Consider the following 17,639-nt stretch of genomic DNA (forward strand, 5'->3'; position numbering starts at 1 on the left):
GTATTTAAAGAATATAAATGCTACTGACCTAAATGTGAATTTAAGCCATCCCATATTTGATGCTTCACGTCCTTGCCAGAAATAAACAACACACTGATAATCATCTTCTGAAGATGGACACTCTTCTCCTTCTACTTCATCAGCATCATCAGGATCCCAATAACGGCAAAGAAAAACGTAACAATCTTGACTGTAAAAGTGACCTGAAATAAAATAATCAAAAGATATTGAATCAAACATCTAACTTTTGGATTTTAGAATAAAATAATAACATTTATGATGGAATTATTACAAAGTAGTTCATTTGTATAATTTCACCCAACATATAATTCCAGAGAAGAGTGTTCTTATTTCAGGAAGCCAGCCAGTTTACGCTCTGTTTTTTATCTAAAGGGAAAACCGTCTTCTATTGCAGAATATATTTAAGCTGGTCAATGCAAATTGTTGATTATGTCAGCTAGTCATGCAAACTGTTGATTGTTTTAACCAGCCTGGGTAAAATAACTTAACCTCCAGAGTGAATGTGGATGGGATGGGTGCTAACAACAATGTGTTGGCAACCCTCCTGAAGGAACTGTTTATCTTGTGATATAATCTTTCTGTAAGTGATTATTTTTTCTTACTATCCATTCTTTTTCCTTATCACTTATACTTTTCTCTCATTTTTGTTTCTGGAGTTGAGATTAGACAACAGTTGGTTCACAATATGAATGCAGGTACCTGTAAAGTGTTGGTACATTCTTGGTTTGATCCAGAGGAGAGACACATACTGGTAGAACTATCCAGGATAATGTTTCCAGCCAACATAATATACCTAACATTCTGAAGTGTCTTATATAATATAGCCGGGTACCAAATCCCTCTAGTTTAAATAAGTGCTAAAACAAACAAAAATATTTGAAGTTAACAGTCTGTATCAATTTACTTGTGAATATCTGTATAGATAAATTAAAAAAAACCAGGATGTAATAAGTTTACAATTCTGCTGATATAATTGTAAACAATGATAAAAATACAAAATAAAAAATCAAGAGTTAAATTTACTGCATACTATACAGATATATAATAATAAATACATGAATCTATATACAACAAAAATATTTTAAAATCTGAAACTATTAGGATATATAAAAAATACATGTAATCACATTTCTAGATTGAAGAGGGACTAATTTTTTTAGAATTGTAGAAAAATTGAAATATCATTAAAATTTTATGAGCCTGACACCAAAAATTAAAATCAATTTTAATTTGATTCAATTGAAATCTATCATTATAAAACTTAATTAGAAAATTGTAGAGAAATTTTAATAACTTAAAAAATAACATTATTTAGGAAATATTATATAATTTAGTAGTTGGTAACTAATAAAAAATTAATCAACTTACAAGAATAATGAGCAATGAATATTTGAATAAACAGTAAAAGTAAAGAGAATTACAATCCTGGTTCAATATAATTATGTCAAAGTAACTTAAAACAGCAGAACACACTAACACAAAATTATATTATTCTTCACAGAACGCAAAATGAACATTAAATTATTAGTTGCAATTTTATTTATGATGGGTTTTATCTATTTCCAAATGATTCCACTTCAGAACTATATTTGGTTTCAAGACAGCATTCTAATATCAGTCTTATTTATTTTGATTTTATTTTATACAGAGTTATGGTTAATTATAGAATTCTGTAATATTATTAAAAAAAGCATACTGTACTCAAATTGTGTCCATCAAGTCTGGAAAAAAATTCTTAAAACAGCAGAACACACTAACACAAAATTATATTATTCTTCACAGAACGCAAAATGAACATTAAATTATTAGTTGCAATTTTATTTATGATGGGTTTTATCTATTTCCAAATGATTCCACTTCAGAACTATATTTGGTTTCAAGACAGCATTCTAATATCAGTCTTATTTATTTTGATTTTATTTTATACAGAGTTATGGTTAATTATAGAATTCTGTAATATTATTAAAAAAAGCATACTGTACTCAAATTGTGTCCATCAAGTCTGGAAAAAAATTATCTCCGAGCACATAACATACATTTTCTTCAGTTCATCACCATTTTCAGTTCCCTTTAATCCAAGTTTCTTGAGGCTGGGCCTTCTACAAAATTTCTCCATTTGTCTCAATCCATGAATCTCTCTTCCAATACTCTCACCACATTCCCTCTCTTGCACATTGCCTCCATCATTGTATTTATCTACTTCATTCTTCGTCTACCTGTTGCGGGGTAGACCAAGAATAGAATGTCTCTACGTAAACAAAGTGAAGATGTAATTTGTAGGACTGCATCTGCATTTTCAGCGAGCTGGGTGTGCTTTACGCAAGAGTATGGCTCAATGAAGATGGCAATGAGAAATCGCATCACCACAACTTACCCTAGTAAACACAAAATGAATCTTTTATTTTTAAAAATGGCTGGAATTAAGAGTGTCACTTATGTCAGGTCAACCGTGCTTGTGACACTTAAAACACATATTGTTAAATGATCAGGATTTAACATTTTTTTTTTTTACTTTACTGAGAGACTGCCTTTAAAGATTTTTCTGTAATTTGATTATCGGTTTGCTGAAGGTAGAACAACAGACAATGAATAATTAATAAAATAATGTATTACTGATTGTTTTATATATATATAAAGTAAATTAATTTCAGAATTAGTTAATTTACCAAGTTCTTCTTCTGGTAACCGAACAAATTTCTTTCCTTCCAAAACAAAAGCTTCCATAGCTTCTAAATCTTCATTCCATTCATCCATTAACTGTTTTGCTTCATCAGCAGACATAGGTGGTTGACGTGGAGTAAATAATGCTGCTAAATCAGCCTAAAAAAAAAAAAAAAAAAAAAAAACATAAAGGCAATTAAAAAAACATTTAAGAAAATAAACTTAAACAGAACCGTAAATACCTAAGGAATGTACCAGTGATGTCATAGCATAGTTCTGTTTTATTTACTACATTAAAAATCTTAATTAAGTTTTCATTTCAAAAGTGACTTATTTCAAGTCAGCATCTGTGTATTTGTTTATCAGTTCTACCCCTACGGTTATCTGTAATACATAGTTAAGAATACCAGATCTGTACAGAAAAAGATTAATATGTACAGAATAAAAATAAGATGTACATCAGCATTACTAACATAAATCACAGAATAAAAAAAAAATTCAACACAGAATCCACCAGAAAATGTTAAGCCCTAAAAGCAATAATCTAATTCAAGTACAAGTTAAAGGTGAATTTTTTCAAAATAAATTTATTCTTCAGCTTACAATAACAATTATTCAACATATTAGAGATCTCTCTAATATGAATAAAAATCAGAACTGAAAAATACTCTTGTAATAACAAAGACAGTGAGTTGAAGCAATTAAAGAAATATATTGATACTAGCGGACCCAACTGACGTTGTCCTGTTCAAATGTTGTAAATCCAAAAATTAAAAAATTTTTCAAATAAACTATAAATTGTTTGGACCGTTTTGATGAAAAAATATGTAAAAAAAAAAATTATTTTTAAAATACCTGATGCCACCACGTGTACAGTTATCACAACTCGACCTATGAGATCTTTCAGTGTTCTATCGAGAGCTATAGTGCATTCATTCCAGATAATAATTTTGCATTTTCTCAAAACTTCAGCCATTCCTGAATGTTTCATTATGTTACACATTGCATCTGGATTTGTGTGAATGTTCAATGGCAACTTGAGTGCTGAATGCGCAGTCCGCCCACCATCAAGCAAGGTCACTGCAATGCCTGATGAAGCAATTGCCAATGCAAAAACGCTTCCAAAGTTGCCACTATTTCTTGCTCCTCCATCTGCAGTGTGTGTTAATTTGTTGCTCCTCATTGCCCATGAAGTAGATTTGCAAAAATTTTGGATCAGCATCAGGCATTGAGAACAAAGAACCAATTTGATGGTACACTTGGCCCTGAATCTTAAATGTTGATTCAAAATTACGACCATCCTCATTCTAAACGATTTTTGTCATTTGGAAGCAAGAACTGAATTTACAAATTTTACGCAAAAACAATTTCGACTGAGATGTGGCTCCAGCCAGTAGTGTTTTCAATGGTTCTGGCGGCAAATTCAATGATGAAAGTGAAACTTTTCCTGATGTGCAGCAAAGACCGACCGATTCACCTTTGTATTTAAATGCATGACAGTGTTGGCATTCTTTGTCCATACTGCCAATGACAATCTGTGCATGTGACGAATAGTCTATTTCTGGCTCATATTCAAACGCAAGGCGGTGAAGTGATGCACGTGTCAAAGCATGACGTTCTTGCACGTGCTGTCAATCATGTGCTCTGTGTGCGTCGCTGACTCGTTGATGTGCCTCTCTGTCTCAATGCATTAGCTCGAAGACATTCATTGTGATACTATCGACTTTCATTTGCACGTGTGTTTGCAACCTGATCTCTTAAATTTACACATTGTGCATCAATTGATCTTCTGCCATTCTATTTAGCCGACCGTTATGGACTATTTGTGCATGCTATGTATGTCGAAAAATTAATAATTAGTGTAATTAATAAATTTTCATCCACATCACTGCTAATTTTCACTTAAGATCATTCTAAAAAAGTACCTCCTACATTTTTTTTTAATTTAATAATTTTGACGTTTCATAACTATGTAATAGCTTAATTAATCAATTAATAAAAAAATTAAAGCACTATAAAAAAATGCAACGTAGTTAAAATTTTAGTATAAATATTTATAATTTTTCTCACTCTTTATTTATTTTCTCATTCTTTATTTTAACACCTATTTTACCAAATTTTAGATAATTGTAAATTAAAAACAATTTTTAAAAATTAATCAGTTACAAAAATTATAACTTCAATTTTTTTAAATATACTTTAAACTTTAATTATTATAAGTAACTTATATTTTAATTTTATAAATGTTATAATTACAAACTTAATTTTTATTTTCAAAGAGCTGTTCAATACTTCATACGTTGCATAGAATCAAATGAGAACTGACAATTTAAATTTGTAGGTTTAGTTGATTGTTATTGAATGCACATGTATACATCATTAAAATTCATGAAAAATCATGTAAAATACTCACTTCAATGCTGCACCTTACAAATTTGCACAATGTATATTTTTTTAATTACACTTTAAAACGTTATTTCAATAAATAATAATATAATATAATATTCTCAATAAGCGTGCAATTCTAAACGCGATCGCAGCACTGCCTACTTGATCTAATTGTTTACCTTAACCATCCTAAGATCAACAACACATAAATAAATAAATTAATTAAAAAAACGTTTTCTATCGGATCAAATTGTGAATCTAAACCATTCTTGAATCAACTTAATCACACACACAAAATTTCATCAAAATTAGTCCAGCCGTTTAGGAGGAGTTCAGTCACATACACACAGACAGAAGAAATATATATATATACTAGCTGTACCTGCCACGCTTCGCTGTGGCACATTGTGTTTGCATGGATGAGAAATGAGAAACAAAACAAAGCATACGTTTCATAGAAGTATAATTTTGCAATACTTGTGGATATACAATATTCTTTTTTTTTCCACTGTCTGCGTAGATATAAAGGCTATCTGGTTTGCCGACTCGGGAACACGCACATACAGTTGTCCATGTGAGAAGCAATCCACATCTAAATCTAAACCACACAATTATAAAGATTGACCTTGAGCTTTATTGATTGTGACTGCAAATGCCAATCGAATTGGGAATTGCAATCTTTTAAATTGAAATGGTGTATCGGTCGGGATCATGGGTATTCAAGGAATGAGGACATCTTCACCTTTGAAAGGCCTCGTTAAAATCGTTGCTTCCACTACGTTATTCATCAATTTCTTAACTGCAAGTCGCATGCCGTTGCAGAGTTTTGGCCGATTAATATTCCGCAACAGGATAATTGGCACACCTATTTTCAATTTTAATGTGTGTGGTGGCATCCCTGGCAGATCAAGTGAGTTTAAAAATTCCGTTGGATAATTAACTACTTCATCTGCTTCCACAACGGTGTCTATCGACTTATATGTAATTTCCGCACTTTGAATGCTGTATTGAATAACATTATTAAGTTGATAGACATCTTTATTCTTTGCGGCAAGGATAGCTCGTTCATTGAGCCAATCGTGATTTCTATGATTAATTTGAATATCAGGAAATACTTTTTCGATCAGTTCTTCTTTCAATGTTACTAAATTACAAAAATTATCAGGAAATGATATTCGTTTAGACGTCTCATCGACTGGCAGCTGTCCGTTTCCAATGTCCAGTAACTGTCGTGAGAATACCTCAGCTGATGGATCATTCTGCAACTGGACACGCATATTCGTAGTCAACTGCAATGTACGTACGTGTCGCCGCAGGGTTGAATGTTGCAGGCAAGCATTTATTTCGTCTGCGGGTGTCGATCGTGAAATTACAGGCAATGTTTGCCTAAAATCTCCTGCGAGCAATATCAAAGCATTCCCGAATGGTTGAACGTTTCCACACAAATCTCGTAACGATCGATCAAGAGCTTTAAGCGATTTTTTATGTGCCATCGTGTATTCATTCCAAACAATTAGTTTACATTTTTGTAATACTTTTCCCATACAGGATGCTTTGGAAATATTGCACGTGCAAGTCTCGATGATTTGCATGTTTAATGGCAACTTCAGAGCTGAATGCGCAGTCCTTCCACCTGGTAACAATGTCGCAGCTATTCCAGACGAAGCAAGAGCTAAGGCTATGTCATTTTTTGATCGAACCGCTGCTAGGATCAATCTAATGAGGAATGTTTTCCCAGTTCCTCCTGACGCATCCAAGAAGAAGGTCCCCCCAACTCCGTCATTTATCATTTGCATTATGCGATCATAAATGCCTTTCTGTTCACGCGTTAATTTGGGAATGTTTGATTGGACATATGACTGAAGATCACCAATGTTGTAACTCTGTTCACGGTGTAAATACACATCAAATGAAGCAATCGCAGCTCGGGTGGGTGCTGGCATTCCCAATTGACTAAGAACTTTATTTGCATTAGCTAAGCACTTGTCTTCAATATTTATCAATGCTTCGTTGTAAATGCCTTCTGTAAATTCAGACAAAAGTGAATATTTAACCTAACAAAGGATTTTTTGGTCATTATGTAGGGATATTATTTTCTGTGTATTTGGTTATTTCGACTTTTTTTGTTTGCATAGTTTTAAGTTTATCTGGGCTATAAGAAAGTTGGGTGTTTTAATTTATTTACTGTAAGTCATCCTTTTTGGTGGCTTTTCTTTTTGTTTTGGTGTTTTTTTTTTTAATAAAATACAGATGTTTTAGCTGTTAAATATAATTCAAAGAAATTTGTTAATTAATCAGTTATGATTTTGTTTACATTGGCAACGGCCATACGGGCTCTTTGTGATTGGTCGTTGTGTTTGACAGCGGCCATCTTGCATTGATCTGATTGGTTTTCCTTTGTTTACATTTCCATCTGATTTATTAGCATCTTATTTATTAAAAAACTGTACAAATTAAAAATAGATAGATAGATTTATTAAAAATAGATGAAAACAATCTTTGATGCGGGTTATATATAATATCGTGCTAAAATTTTTTTTATCGTGTTTTTTTTAAAAATTAAATACAGATGTTTTAACTGTTAAATATAATTCAAAGAAATCTGGTCGTTGTGTTTGACAGTGGCCATCTTGCATTGATCTGATTGGTTTTCCTTTGTTTACATTTCCAAATTAAAAATAGATAGATTTATTAAAAATAGATGAAAACAATCTTTGATGCGGGTTATATCGTGCTAAACTTTGAGCTCAATCGGTGCAGAAAATTTTGAGTTTTTGAAGCGTACACAAACAAACTTAACATTTTTATATATATAGATATACATTTTTTTAAATCACTAATCCGAGGAGTAAATTAATTTTTTTTTTTTAATATAATAGTTAAGATTTAAAAATGAAGATTTAAGGTCTTAGTGTGATTGTAAACTTAAAAAAAATGTGATGATTCAGCAACTTCTGGAACATCAGCTGAATGAAGGTATCCAGGAACACCTGAATAAAACACCCAAATTAAAGAAAGCTAGGTACAGTTTCATGCCATCTTATTTGCATTTTTTAATGGCTAATGACCAGAACGATAAATGCCACTCCACCTCAAAAGATTCCATGCATATAAGTGGTACAGTAGAATAGCCAGATAAACTTTTAAAAGATAGGTATATGATTAAAGGAAAATATGTACTTTACAAGAAATTTATTTTGATAGCTCTGATCCAGGAACTGGCCTGGGCTATCCTACAGCTTCACAACTGGTTTTTCAAGGGCAATTTTTATAGAATTTGATATCTCTGAAAGCAATGTACCTTCTGCTACATATAACTTTGATATAAATAGATTTATTCTAATAAAAATATAAATATTACCTTTGTTTCCTGTTGTTTAGCCCATTTGGTTAGGTCAGCACCAGTTTTTTGTACAGATTCAGCGGTTCTAGTAAAATCAACAGCAATTACTTCATCCCAACCGGTGAATTTAGTCTTAAATATCTGAGTTTCAGTGCCTTCCTGTATTCGAGTTACTAATGCATGACTTGGGCGATCCAACATTGTAAATAACTCCTGTGATAGTTTAACAGCTGCTGCTCTCACCAACCTTGTAGATTTTTTACCAAACCTATACAAAAAATAAAATAATGATTGAATTCTGTGTTCATAACAAAATGTAAATATGTAAAAGAAAATACAAGTACAATTTATATGTATTAATATCCATTTCTATGCTAGAAAACTTCTTGTTCATTCATGATTATTTTTTAGGCATAAAAAATAAATTCTCCATCCAGGTGAACAAAACTTACAAAAGTGATTTTATAAAATTTTTTCATTAAATATACTGTATGTAAATAAATAAATTGTTTATTCTCATCAGTATATAAATTCATTATTTAGATCACGTATATAAAAACATAAATTATAAAATAGTTGTGATTTAAATATTAACAAATAAAATAATGTTATGCTAAATACAACTAATAACTACAAAGTAACTCATAATTAGGAAATTACAATTGAAAATTATTTTGCGGACATATATAACTTATGTACACATTTAGTTGAAAGCAGAAAAATCAGATTTTTTTTAAGAATTAGTTTTATTTAAAAATTCATTGATGGAGTAATATTATTTCTGTAGAAGACCTTTTAATTGTATTTTAAATAATTTGGAAGGAAGATGTTTCAAATGGTTCAGTAATTTATTAAAATTGTATAGATTTCATATTATTTCTACATAGTAAGTAAATAATTTTTATTTTCCTGGCTGGTCTAATAATATATAACAGAAGGAAAGTATCAGTTCGTGTCAAAGAATGATCCTAACAAGATTTTACTTTTTATTTCTTAATAAAGTTATCAAATATATTTAATAACCATTATCTAAACTTAACAAAAAAGTGGGTCACTAGTACTTATCCAATGGATGAAAATAAAAGTAATGTAATGTCAAAAATTTATATTTCACAACTAATAACTGTTCATAATAATAAAATTATTATGGGGCTAAAAAATTAAAAAAAACAGCTGGATGGGACAATATATCTAGTCATTATATTTTGTAAAGATGAATAGATAAAACCCCTGCTTACTTAGTAAACAAATCATTATCAATGGATGAATATCCTGATTTTCTAAAAAAAAATGCCATTAGACCAATCTATAAAAAATGAAGTAGATAATTATCAACCTGTAGCACTGTATTAAAAAATAATAAAATATTAGAAAAGGCTGTTGCAAACAGAATTTGTTACTTTATGGAAGTTAACTTTATGGAGAATAATATTCTCAGTGGGTCTCAACATTGTTTCAGGAAAGGTCTTTCAACTATAACTGCCATTGCTGATTATACACATGAAGTAATGGCCCAATTAGATAAGAAAAAAAAGTTTTGGGTATTATGATAGATTTATGAAAAGCCTTTGACTGTGTCATTATATACTGCTTGAGAAATTATATAATTGTGGTATTAGAGGAATTGTCTTTGATTTAATCTCATCCTATTAACAAAATCAACAACAATGTACAGAAATACAACGCAGAAGGTATAATTCACAAAGTAAATATCAGTTGGAATGGGGTTTTATGGGTAAAGGTGTTCCACAGGGATCTATTTTGGGTTCCTTGATGTACATTCTGTATAGAATGACTTGCCGATATCTACAAACATGAAGATACATATATAGGCAAATGACACATCCCTAATATGAAATAATACAAATTTTAGTGACTTACAGATTACTTGTAATTAAATACTAATCTGATTGTACAATATTTTGAAAATTTAAACTCTAACCTAGAAGCAAAAAAATTGTTTCTAACCTAGAAACAACAAAGGGTTCATTCCGTGTTAAATTAACAAGGCCCACAACCTGACCAACTGGGATTTTCATGAAATTTGGTATGAATTATCCGTTAATAGTTATGAGAAAATACTGATTTTCAGATCTCTATCATAAACAGTTTCGTTTTTAGAGTCTTTCAAATTAACTTGTGGAAGTAGAGTTAGGTCAACATAACTTTGTTATTTACTAAAGTAGAATGATAAACTTGGTCTCATCTTAAAGCTTGTTTGACGCTCTTTCATATGATGTACAAGACTATGTTTACAAAGATTTTTATTCAAAAGTCACCACCTTTGACCTTGAATTTCAGAAAAAATAGGTCTTCAATTTTTTAATAAAAACTATGTTATTCGTCATTATACTATGATGCAGTTGAGAAGATTTGAAACTGGGAGTGCTTTGGGATCAGGAGATAAATAAAAGTGAAATTAAGTTATTAATAATTTTATGTATAACAATAAATCTCAGATATTTTTAAGTGATCTAAAAAAACTCAGGTGTAAAACATAATTATGTATAAAATATAATTCTCAAGACTCACTTCTCCTAATACAAGAAATTACAATAACATAAATAATAACTGTACAACTAATAATTAAAGTATAATAATGCATGTCTTAATATAATTACAGTTATGGTGTTTATGATTTGGACATTTTGAGTCTTAAAATCTTACACAATATACAAAAGTAAGGTAAATCAATAAAAATTTCAAATTAAAGTTTTATACATTCTTAAATTAACTGTTCCATCCCAGTAGCTATTATTTCAAATAAATATTATAATTTGTATTAATTTTAACAACAGTCTGATAAAATACATCAACAGCATTTATCAAAGTAATATTTCTTTAAAAAAATAGTTTTTTATAATAATGATTTAATAAATGTAATCTGATATTTTCATTGGCTTTCAATTATTGCTACTTAAAAATTATACCAATAACATTAGTTTAAGTTAAATCTTAAAAAGAGAGTTTATGTGATTACTTGAAATACCTGATTATTTTGCTGTCAGTTTTTCATTTAACTGAGTAGTTTCCTTTTCAGTAATGTATATGTATGTCTAGTACCAGTTTTTGGATTTACTTTCTTTAGTATGTCCTGTCGAGGTAATATTAGAATATCACTGTGTGCTGGAAAAACATAAGAAGGAGATGGACCTTGAGAGTGAAGAAAACTTACTTCCACTTCTTCTGTTAATTCATTTGTAGATAATACACAAGCCAACCAGCATATCAAGCACCATTATAAATGCACGTGAGAAAACCTTTTATATCAGAAATTTCAGGGAAACAAACTTGTTTTATGCAAAATTTTATGTTGTTCAAATTCTTCATTTTTGGAAATAATATTTGTTTTAAAATATCCTTTTCTAATTAGTAAAAAAGCATGCAACTTTTGAGTACCTGGGTTTGCCACTGTTTTTGTTAAATGAGATGCTAAATACTTTTCTTCTTTCTGATATTCTTCATTTGAAACAAATGTGAAATTCATATTTTTAATATTTTTTTTGAGCCCAATCATAAAGCTGAGTGACTGTTCTTATTTGATTTGGGTGTTGTGAACTTGCTTTTGATGCTAATCTTTTAAAACTACAACCAAGACCATCACATGCACTCTTGCCATGTGATGTGGCAAAGAAATGCCATTCCACTTTGGCACCAAAGTCATTTTTATACATTAAATTCAGAAAATTTTTATATTGTGCTGCTGAGTCAGTTGAGAAGTAAATTAGTTTATTCACAATATCATACTTTCTTTTAAAAAGTGAATTATTTTTATCCGAAAAAGGTCAACTGATATTGTATTATGCGTAAAGCAGTCCGACATAACAACTAAATTATCAGTTAAAGTGTCTGCAAATTCTTGATTTTTATAATAAATAGTGAAAGGATGAATTGTAGCCTGCTGATTGCTCCAGTGAAATCCTTGGGATTCATCTTGTAGCACAAATGAATAATTTTCAGCAAAGTCACATAATGTGATAAAGATTCTGGATTCAATTACAGTTTTTACACTTTGTAAGAAGTTTGACTGTTGAGAAGCAACGAATGAATGGGGAACAAGAATTGATCATTTTTCAATAAGCATCTCAAAAAAATTTTCTGTGTTCTTCTCTACTGTTTCTAAACCTGAACAATCAGTTGATATCGATTGCTTAAAAGTTATTTCATCAAATGTTGACTATAATATATTTTTAAAATTATCAGAATCTGGAAAATTCTTACTCATCAAGATAACAACAAATTTCTTGAGGTGGATTACAAATAATCCACCTAAATAGTAAGTGAAATGATTACTGCACTCTTTTGTTACATAATTTAATTTACATCCTTCAAACATTAATTTCATGTTCTGATGGATAACACGTGCGCACACTCACACAGATACACACAATGAGTTCCACTCCCACCTGCTAAAACACAATATTTAGGACCTAAAGCAGCAAAGGTAAAAAAACCTGTATAAGTTGCTTTAAACTGTTGAAGTATCTCTTTCAGATTAGCCAGTTCTTCAACTTGAATGCTTCCACAAGATGATTTGATTGTGACACAGTCTTTTTTGCCTGACAATACATGACTTACATCATCTGATTTATAAACATCTAAATACATCCAACTATGTTTTGATTCAGACACTTTCCAGGTTTAGAGTTCGGCGATGACAGAATCCCTTGTTCTTTAACTAGTTGTTTTGCCTGTCGTATCATGTAATTGGTAGTTCCTCGGAATTCATCTCGCACTTTTATGATGCTCCAACTTCATGGAAATAGAGTAAGAATTGTTATTTTAAGACCTCCATCCATCATATAATAAAACCTTTCTTTGAACTGTACCAAGATTTCGCTATCAAGTTCAACTTGAGATGAAGTCAGACTTTTTACTAGCTACACTGAATATCTTTTCCCTCATTTATGTTTCAATTTTTGGAATCTTTTTGGTAGGATATGTTTTCTCTTGCAATCTTTCAGATTTTACAGGTGATTCCCCAATACTCCTTAGACTCTCACTGAGCCTGTCTAATGCATAATTTGTTTCATCATAAAGGGTTCCTTCACCATCATATGCTTCTTCTTCTGAAGCTTTATTACTAATTGAGGCAAGTTTTTTTCGACACATACCACAAATCTTCCAATCACTTTCTAAACTTGGATTTTTTTCTGTTATCCATGGTAACACTTTTCTTAAATTCTTGGTAGCATTATTATGATCTACTTCTTGAAATGGATTACAGCATTTATTACTGTAAAAAGTTGCCATGCTTCAGAAGATTGGTTTGCTTGGCATTTCTCCTGCCACCACCCTATTTGGTGCCCTAAAGCATAAGATCAAATGTCTGTGCCACAAACGGCTACTGAGCCTCAAAACAATTTAGCAACCAGTGTCCTAAGAGGTTTTCTAACAGCATGAGTGAACTAAGCGCGGCGCTATACACCACCAGCTTACATGTCACACCTCTCACTGTCATATATTTACTAAAATGGGTAGGAGCACCCTGTCAACTACTAAAAATATATATGACTTCAATAAATAAATTTATATCGTCAAAGACAGCAATTCGCTGCCACGCCTAGGTCGCTGAATGCCAGCAAGTACCTGTCCACCATTTTAAAGTGCTTGGAGCTTTAGTTGGCTGGAGGCCAGCTGTAATTTTCAGGTAGCTTCCCACAGCAGAGAGGTAGGAGTTTCTCCCTTACATGAATTACTGATGCCAGTTGAACAAAGCAATGGCATCAAGGAATGCTCACACGGTCTGACAGTGTGGCTCTCGGCACACTGACTCGCCGCTTATTTTCTCCTTGACCTCTAAGTTCCACGGTGGCCTGAGTTCTGACCACCCCCACAAGTGCTGGGCAGTCAAACATCATATGTTTGTTCGAATGGACCTCCCCACATATGCACAGCTAATCAGCTGCCAGGTAGAACCGAAACAAATGCTTTAGAAGATACCTAACTTTCTGTAAGTAACTGTACCAACACTTAGCAATCAATAAAACAACACTGAATATCTTGAGTTCAGGGCAGGCACAATTATACAGTGCTCATGCTTTCTTATATCATGTTATTCTAATAATAAACTATTTAAATAAATAAAATATTTTAGATCATATTTAATATTGTTTACACTAAAAATAATGGACCCAGACTAAACTGATGATGTAGTGAGCTTTAATACATTTTTTCTTTCAATTTGTATTAATTGCACTAAGTCATTGCATTACATCATTGGTCATTTGATGATTTGAGATCTATTTATTATTACTAAGCAATACAAATGAACAACATACTGCCTTATTATTTTTAGTTTCTTTTTACAAGACATTTTATTTGATTTCGCAAGTTCAGGCAACAAAAATGTAAGTATTTACCACCTCAAAACCCCACAAAAAGATTTTTTTCATAAAACATTGATGCACATTTTAATTTTTTTTTTCTTGATTCTAATGCAGTCTCATTTTAAAATTTGCACAGCTATTTTATAATATAATTATGAATAAAATATATTTTTCATAAAAAATTTAAAGACCTGTTTTTTCTGAAATTCAAATGCAAAAGTCAAAGACAGTGCCTTGAAATAAGGATTTATGTAAACATAAGCTTGTTGTACATCACATGAAAGAGCATCAAATAAGCTTTAAAATAAGTCCTACAAGATTATTCTACCTTAAAAAATAACAAAGTTATGTCAACCTAACACTATTGTTGCAAGTGAAAATTTGCCATTTTCCAGCAAATTTAAAGGGCTCTAAATACAAAATAGTTATTAGTAGAGATCTGAAATTCAGTATTTTCTCATAACTCTATCAATAGCTAATTCATACCAAATTTCATGAAAATCTCAGTAGGTCGGGTAGTAAATGGCTATCCACCTTGTTAATTGGACACGGAATGACCCTAAAAGCAGCCCGAAATTGAAATTAAAATAAATAATTGTAATATTAATAAAGCAGATCAGGATAGATTTCTTGGTATTATGTTGGATAAAAAGTTAGCTTGGGTTAAACATATTGATTTTTTATATAAAAAAATAAGTAGAGAAATTTATTTACTAAAACAGTAATTTTTGCAATTTGCAATACTGAGATTTAAAAAATGTTCTATTTTGGAATAGAGCTTATGGAATCAAAATTTGAGGAGGTACTGCTAATACATATATTAAAAGATTATTTATTCTACAAAAAAAAAAAAAATGTGCAGGGGTAATTTTTAGTTTAAACTATTTACAATCATGTAGAGAAATCTTCTGTGAACAAAAACTATTCTTCATCTTGTATTCTTCATATAATGATTAAGTAATTCTGCACATAGAAGATAAAGGGAATTATATTTGATTACAGTGATAACAGTGAAATATATAATTATAATACCAGAAAAAGGAATGATATTCACATGGATCTGTTTGCTTACAAATTTATGATGAGAGTTCCAAAAGGCCCAAAGAATTTACTTGGTACATAAAGCACATTGGTACATTAATGAGTATTTTGGGGAGGGCAGTTATAATAATTAAATAATCATTGCTTTTTTTCTGATATTGATTATGAAAGTAAAAGTTACATAGTTTTGACATAAGTTAGTCAAATAAAAAATATGATTATTAATATTTAGACTGTTATAATATTTACTGTAGTGTGTGTGTGTATGTGTGTTGTGAATATATTGTATATATTGCGAACCTTGTTAAGGTATTCTGTACATATAATGGATTATTTTTTAATTTGCTGTAACCCTAGCAATGTCTGACAAAATTATAAGATTTTATTGCAGATAATAAATTAATTAATTATAAAATTTAATGTTTTGGAGGTCTACACAAGTCCTTCCTAATAATAGTTTACAATGATTAAAGATATAAATTAGAGGCCTGGTTTGGTACAATAATTTTTTTCTATTAAATTGTTAAAACCTAAAAAACGATTAACCTGGTTCTGGTAAATGAAATAACAAATAAAAATTCAATGATTTTTTACACCTAAGGAACAAACTATCTTTTACTGAGATTTAGTCAGACTCAAAACATCAGAAGTTATGTTGTTAAATATGACATGTTTCCTGTTTAAGCTTTATTATTCACTCAGTAATGGATTTACATGGATAAAATTATGTTTAAAATCATACTCAAGTCCAATAAAAACGATACAGGTAATTGAATCATTCAGATCATATCAATTTTTCTTGATGTTTAAATGAACATAAGTTTAAACAAACCAATATATAAATGGGCATTCTGATTTACACATAGGTACAAGAAAATATTCTATGTTTAAAAATAAAAAGATGATAAAGGAAATAATTACCAAACAAAAACATCCAAGAAGCAGTCTAGTAAATATACATTACGACTTTGAAGTAACGTATGTACTAATTTATTGTGTGGAATTTCTACTTGTGGCAACTCCAAGTAACCCATACCAAGTTTAACTTGATATAATCGAGGTGTACGTGGTGTAAAATCATCCATAACATGTTCCTGAAATAAACATATAAAATACAAATATACAGACAGAACATAAATGAATAACAGTGAGAGCAAGAAAATTTAGCTTTATCAAAAAAAGCACCAGCCAAAAGTTTAGTTTTTTTGGTAACATTGGATAGGAGGCAGTTCTAACATTAGCTCACAGGCAAGACACTTCCCAAACAAGCTTAATAAGATTACATAAAGATATGCAAGAAATAATAATTTAAAATTTAGAAAAATACACAATTAAAACGCAGCTGTGTTTCTTTTAAAGCATAAATTAGTTAAAATATATACTCAAGATAGGCAGGTCATTTGACTACAGTCTAATTATGCTGTGTAAAGGTTAAGAATGCATGGATGGAAGTTAGCAGAGAAAAATATACAGACTTATACAAATGCATGATATATATATATATATATACACGAGGTGTGACAATAAGGTAATGAGACTGATTTTTCTTTGCAAGATGTGGCAACCCTGCAGCTTGCGTAGGCACACCATCTTTGACCTTGGTCTATAAGCTACTTCTAGTCCAAGCGGCACATTGATGCAACTGCTCAGTCGTGAGTTGTGCTGTAATAAGTGAACATGTGTTTGTGTCTCTTGTCACAGAAATGAAACCGCAAAATATTGCGCAACGCCATTTCTTTTTGCGTTAAATTGGGTGAAAACGCAACGGCAACATATGGTAAGCTTCAGAAGGCTTTTGGAGAGAAGGTTATGTCAAGAGCTAAGTTTTTCGGCGGCATAAAATTTTTAGTGAAGGC

General features: G+C 30.7%; 1 protein-coding gene across 2 annotated transcripts in view; it reads right to left on the reverse strand.

Annotated features, from left to right (window-relative positions):
- The window catches only part of fliI (FLII actin remodeling protein), a 70,588-nt gene that overhangs the window by 9,645 nt on the left and 43,304 nt on the right, over positions 1–17,639 (reverse strand). For both annotated transcript variants that reach the window (XM_075364433.1, XM_075364431.1), the window contains 4 exons: positions 16,705–16,877; positions 8,432–8,681; positions 2,688–2,841; positions 29–203 (listed from right to left, as the gene is read on the reverse strand). In XM_075364433.1, the coding sequence (XP_075220548.1) occupies positions 29–203; positions 2,688–2,841; positions 8,432–8,681; positions 16,705–16,877 (752 nt within the window). The remainder of the gene's footprint in view (positions 1–28; positions 204–2,687; positions 2,842–8,431; positions 8,682–16,704; positions 16,878–17,639) is intronic.

This window comes from Lycorma delicatula, chromosome 4, assembly GCF_047948215.1.
Source record: "Lycorma delicatula isolate Av1 chromosome 4, ASM4794821v1, whole genome shotgun sequence".
NCBI classification, from domain to species: Eukaryota; Metazoa; Arthropoda; class Insecta; order Hemiptera; family Fulgoridae; genus Lycorma; species Lycorma delicatula.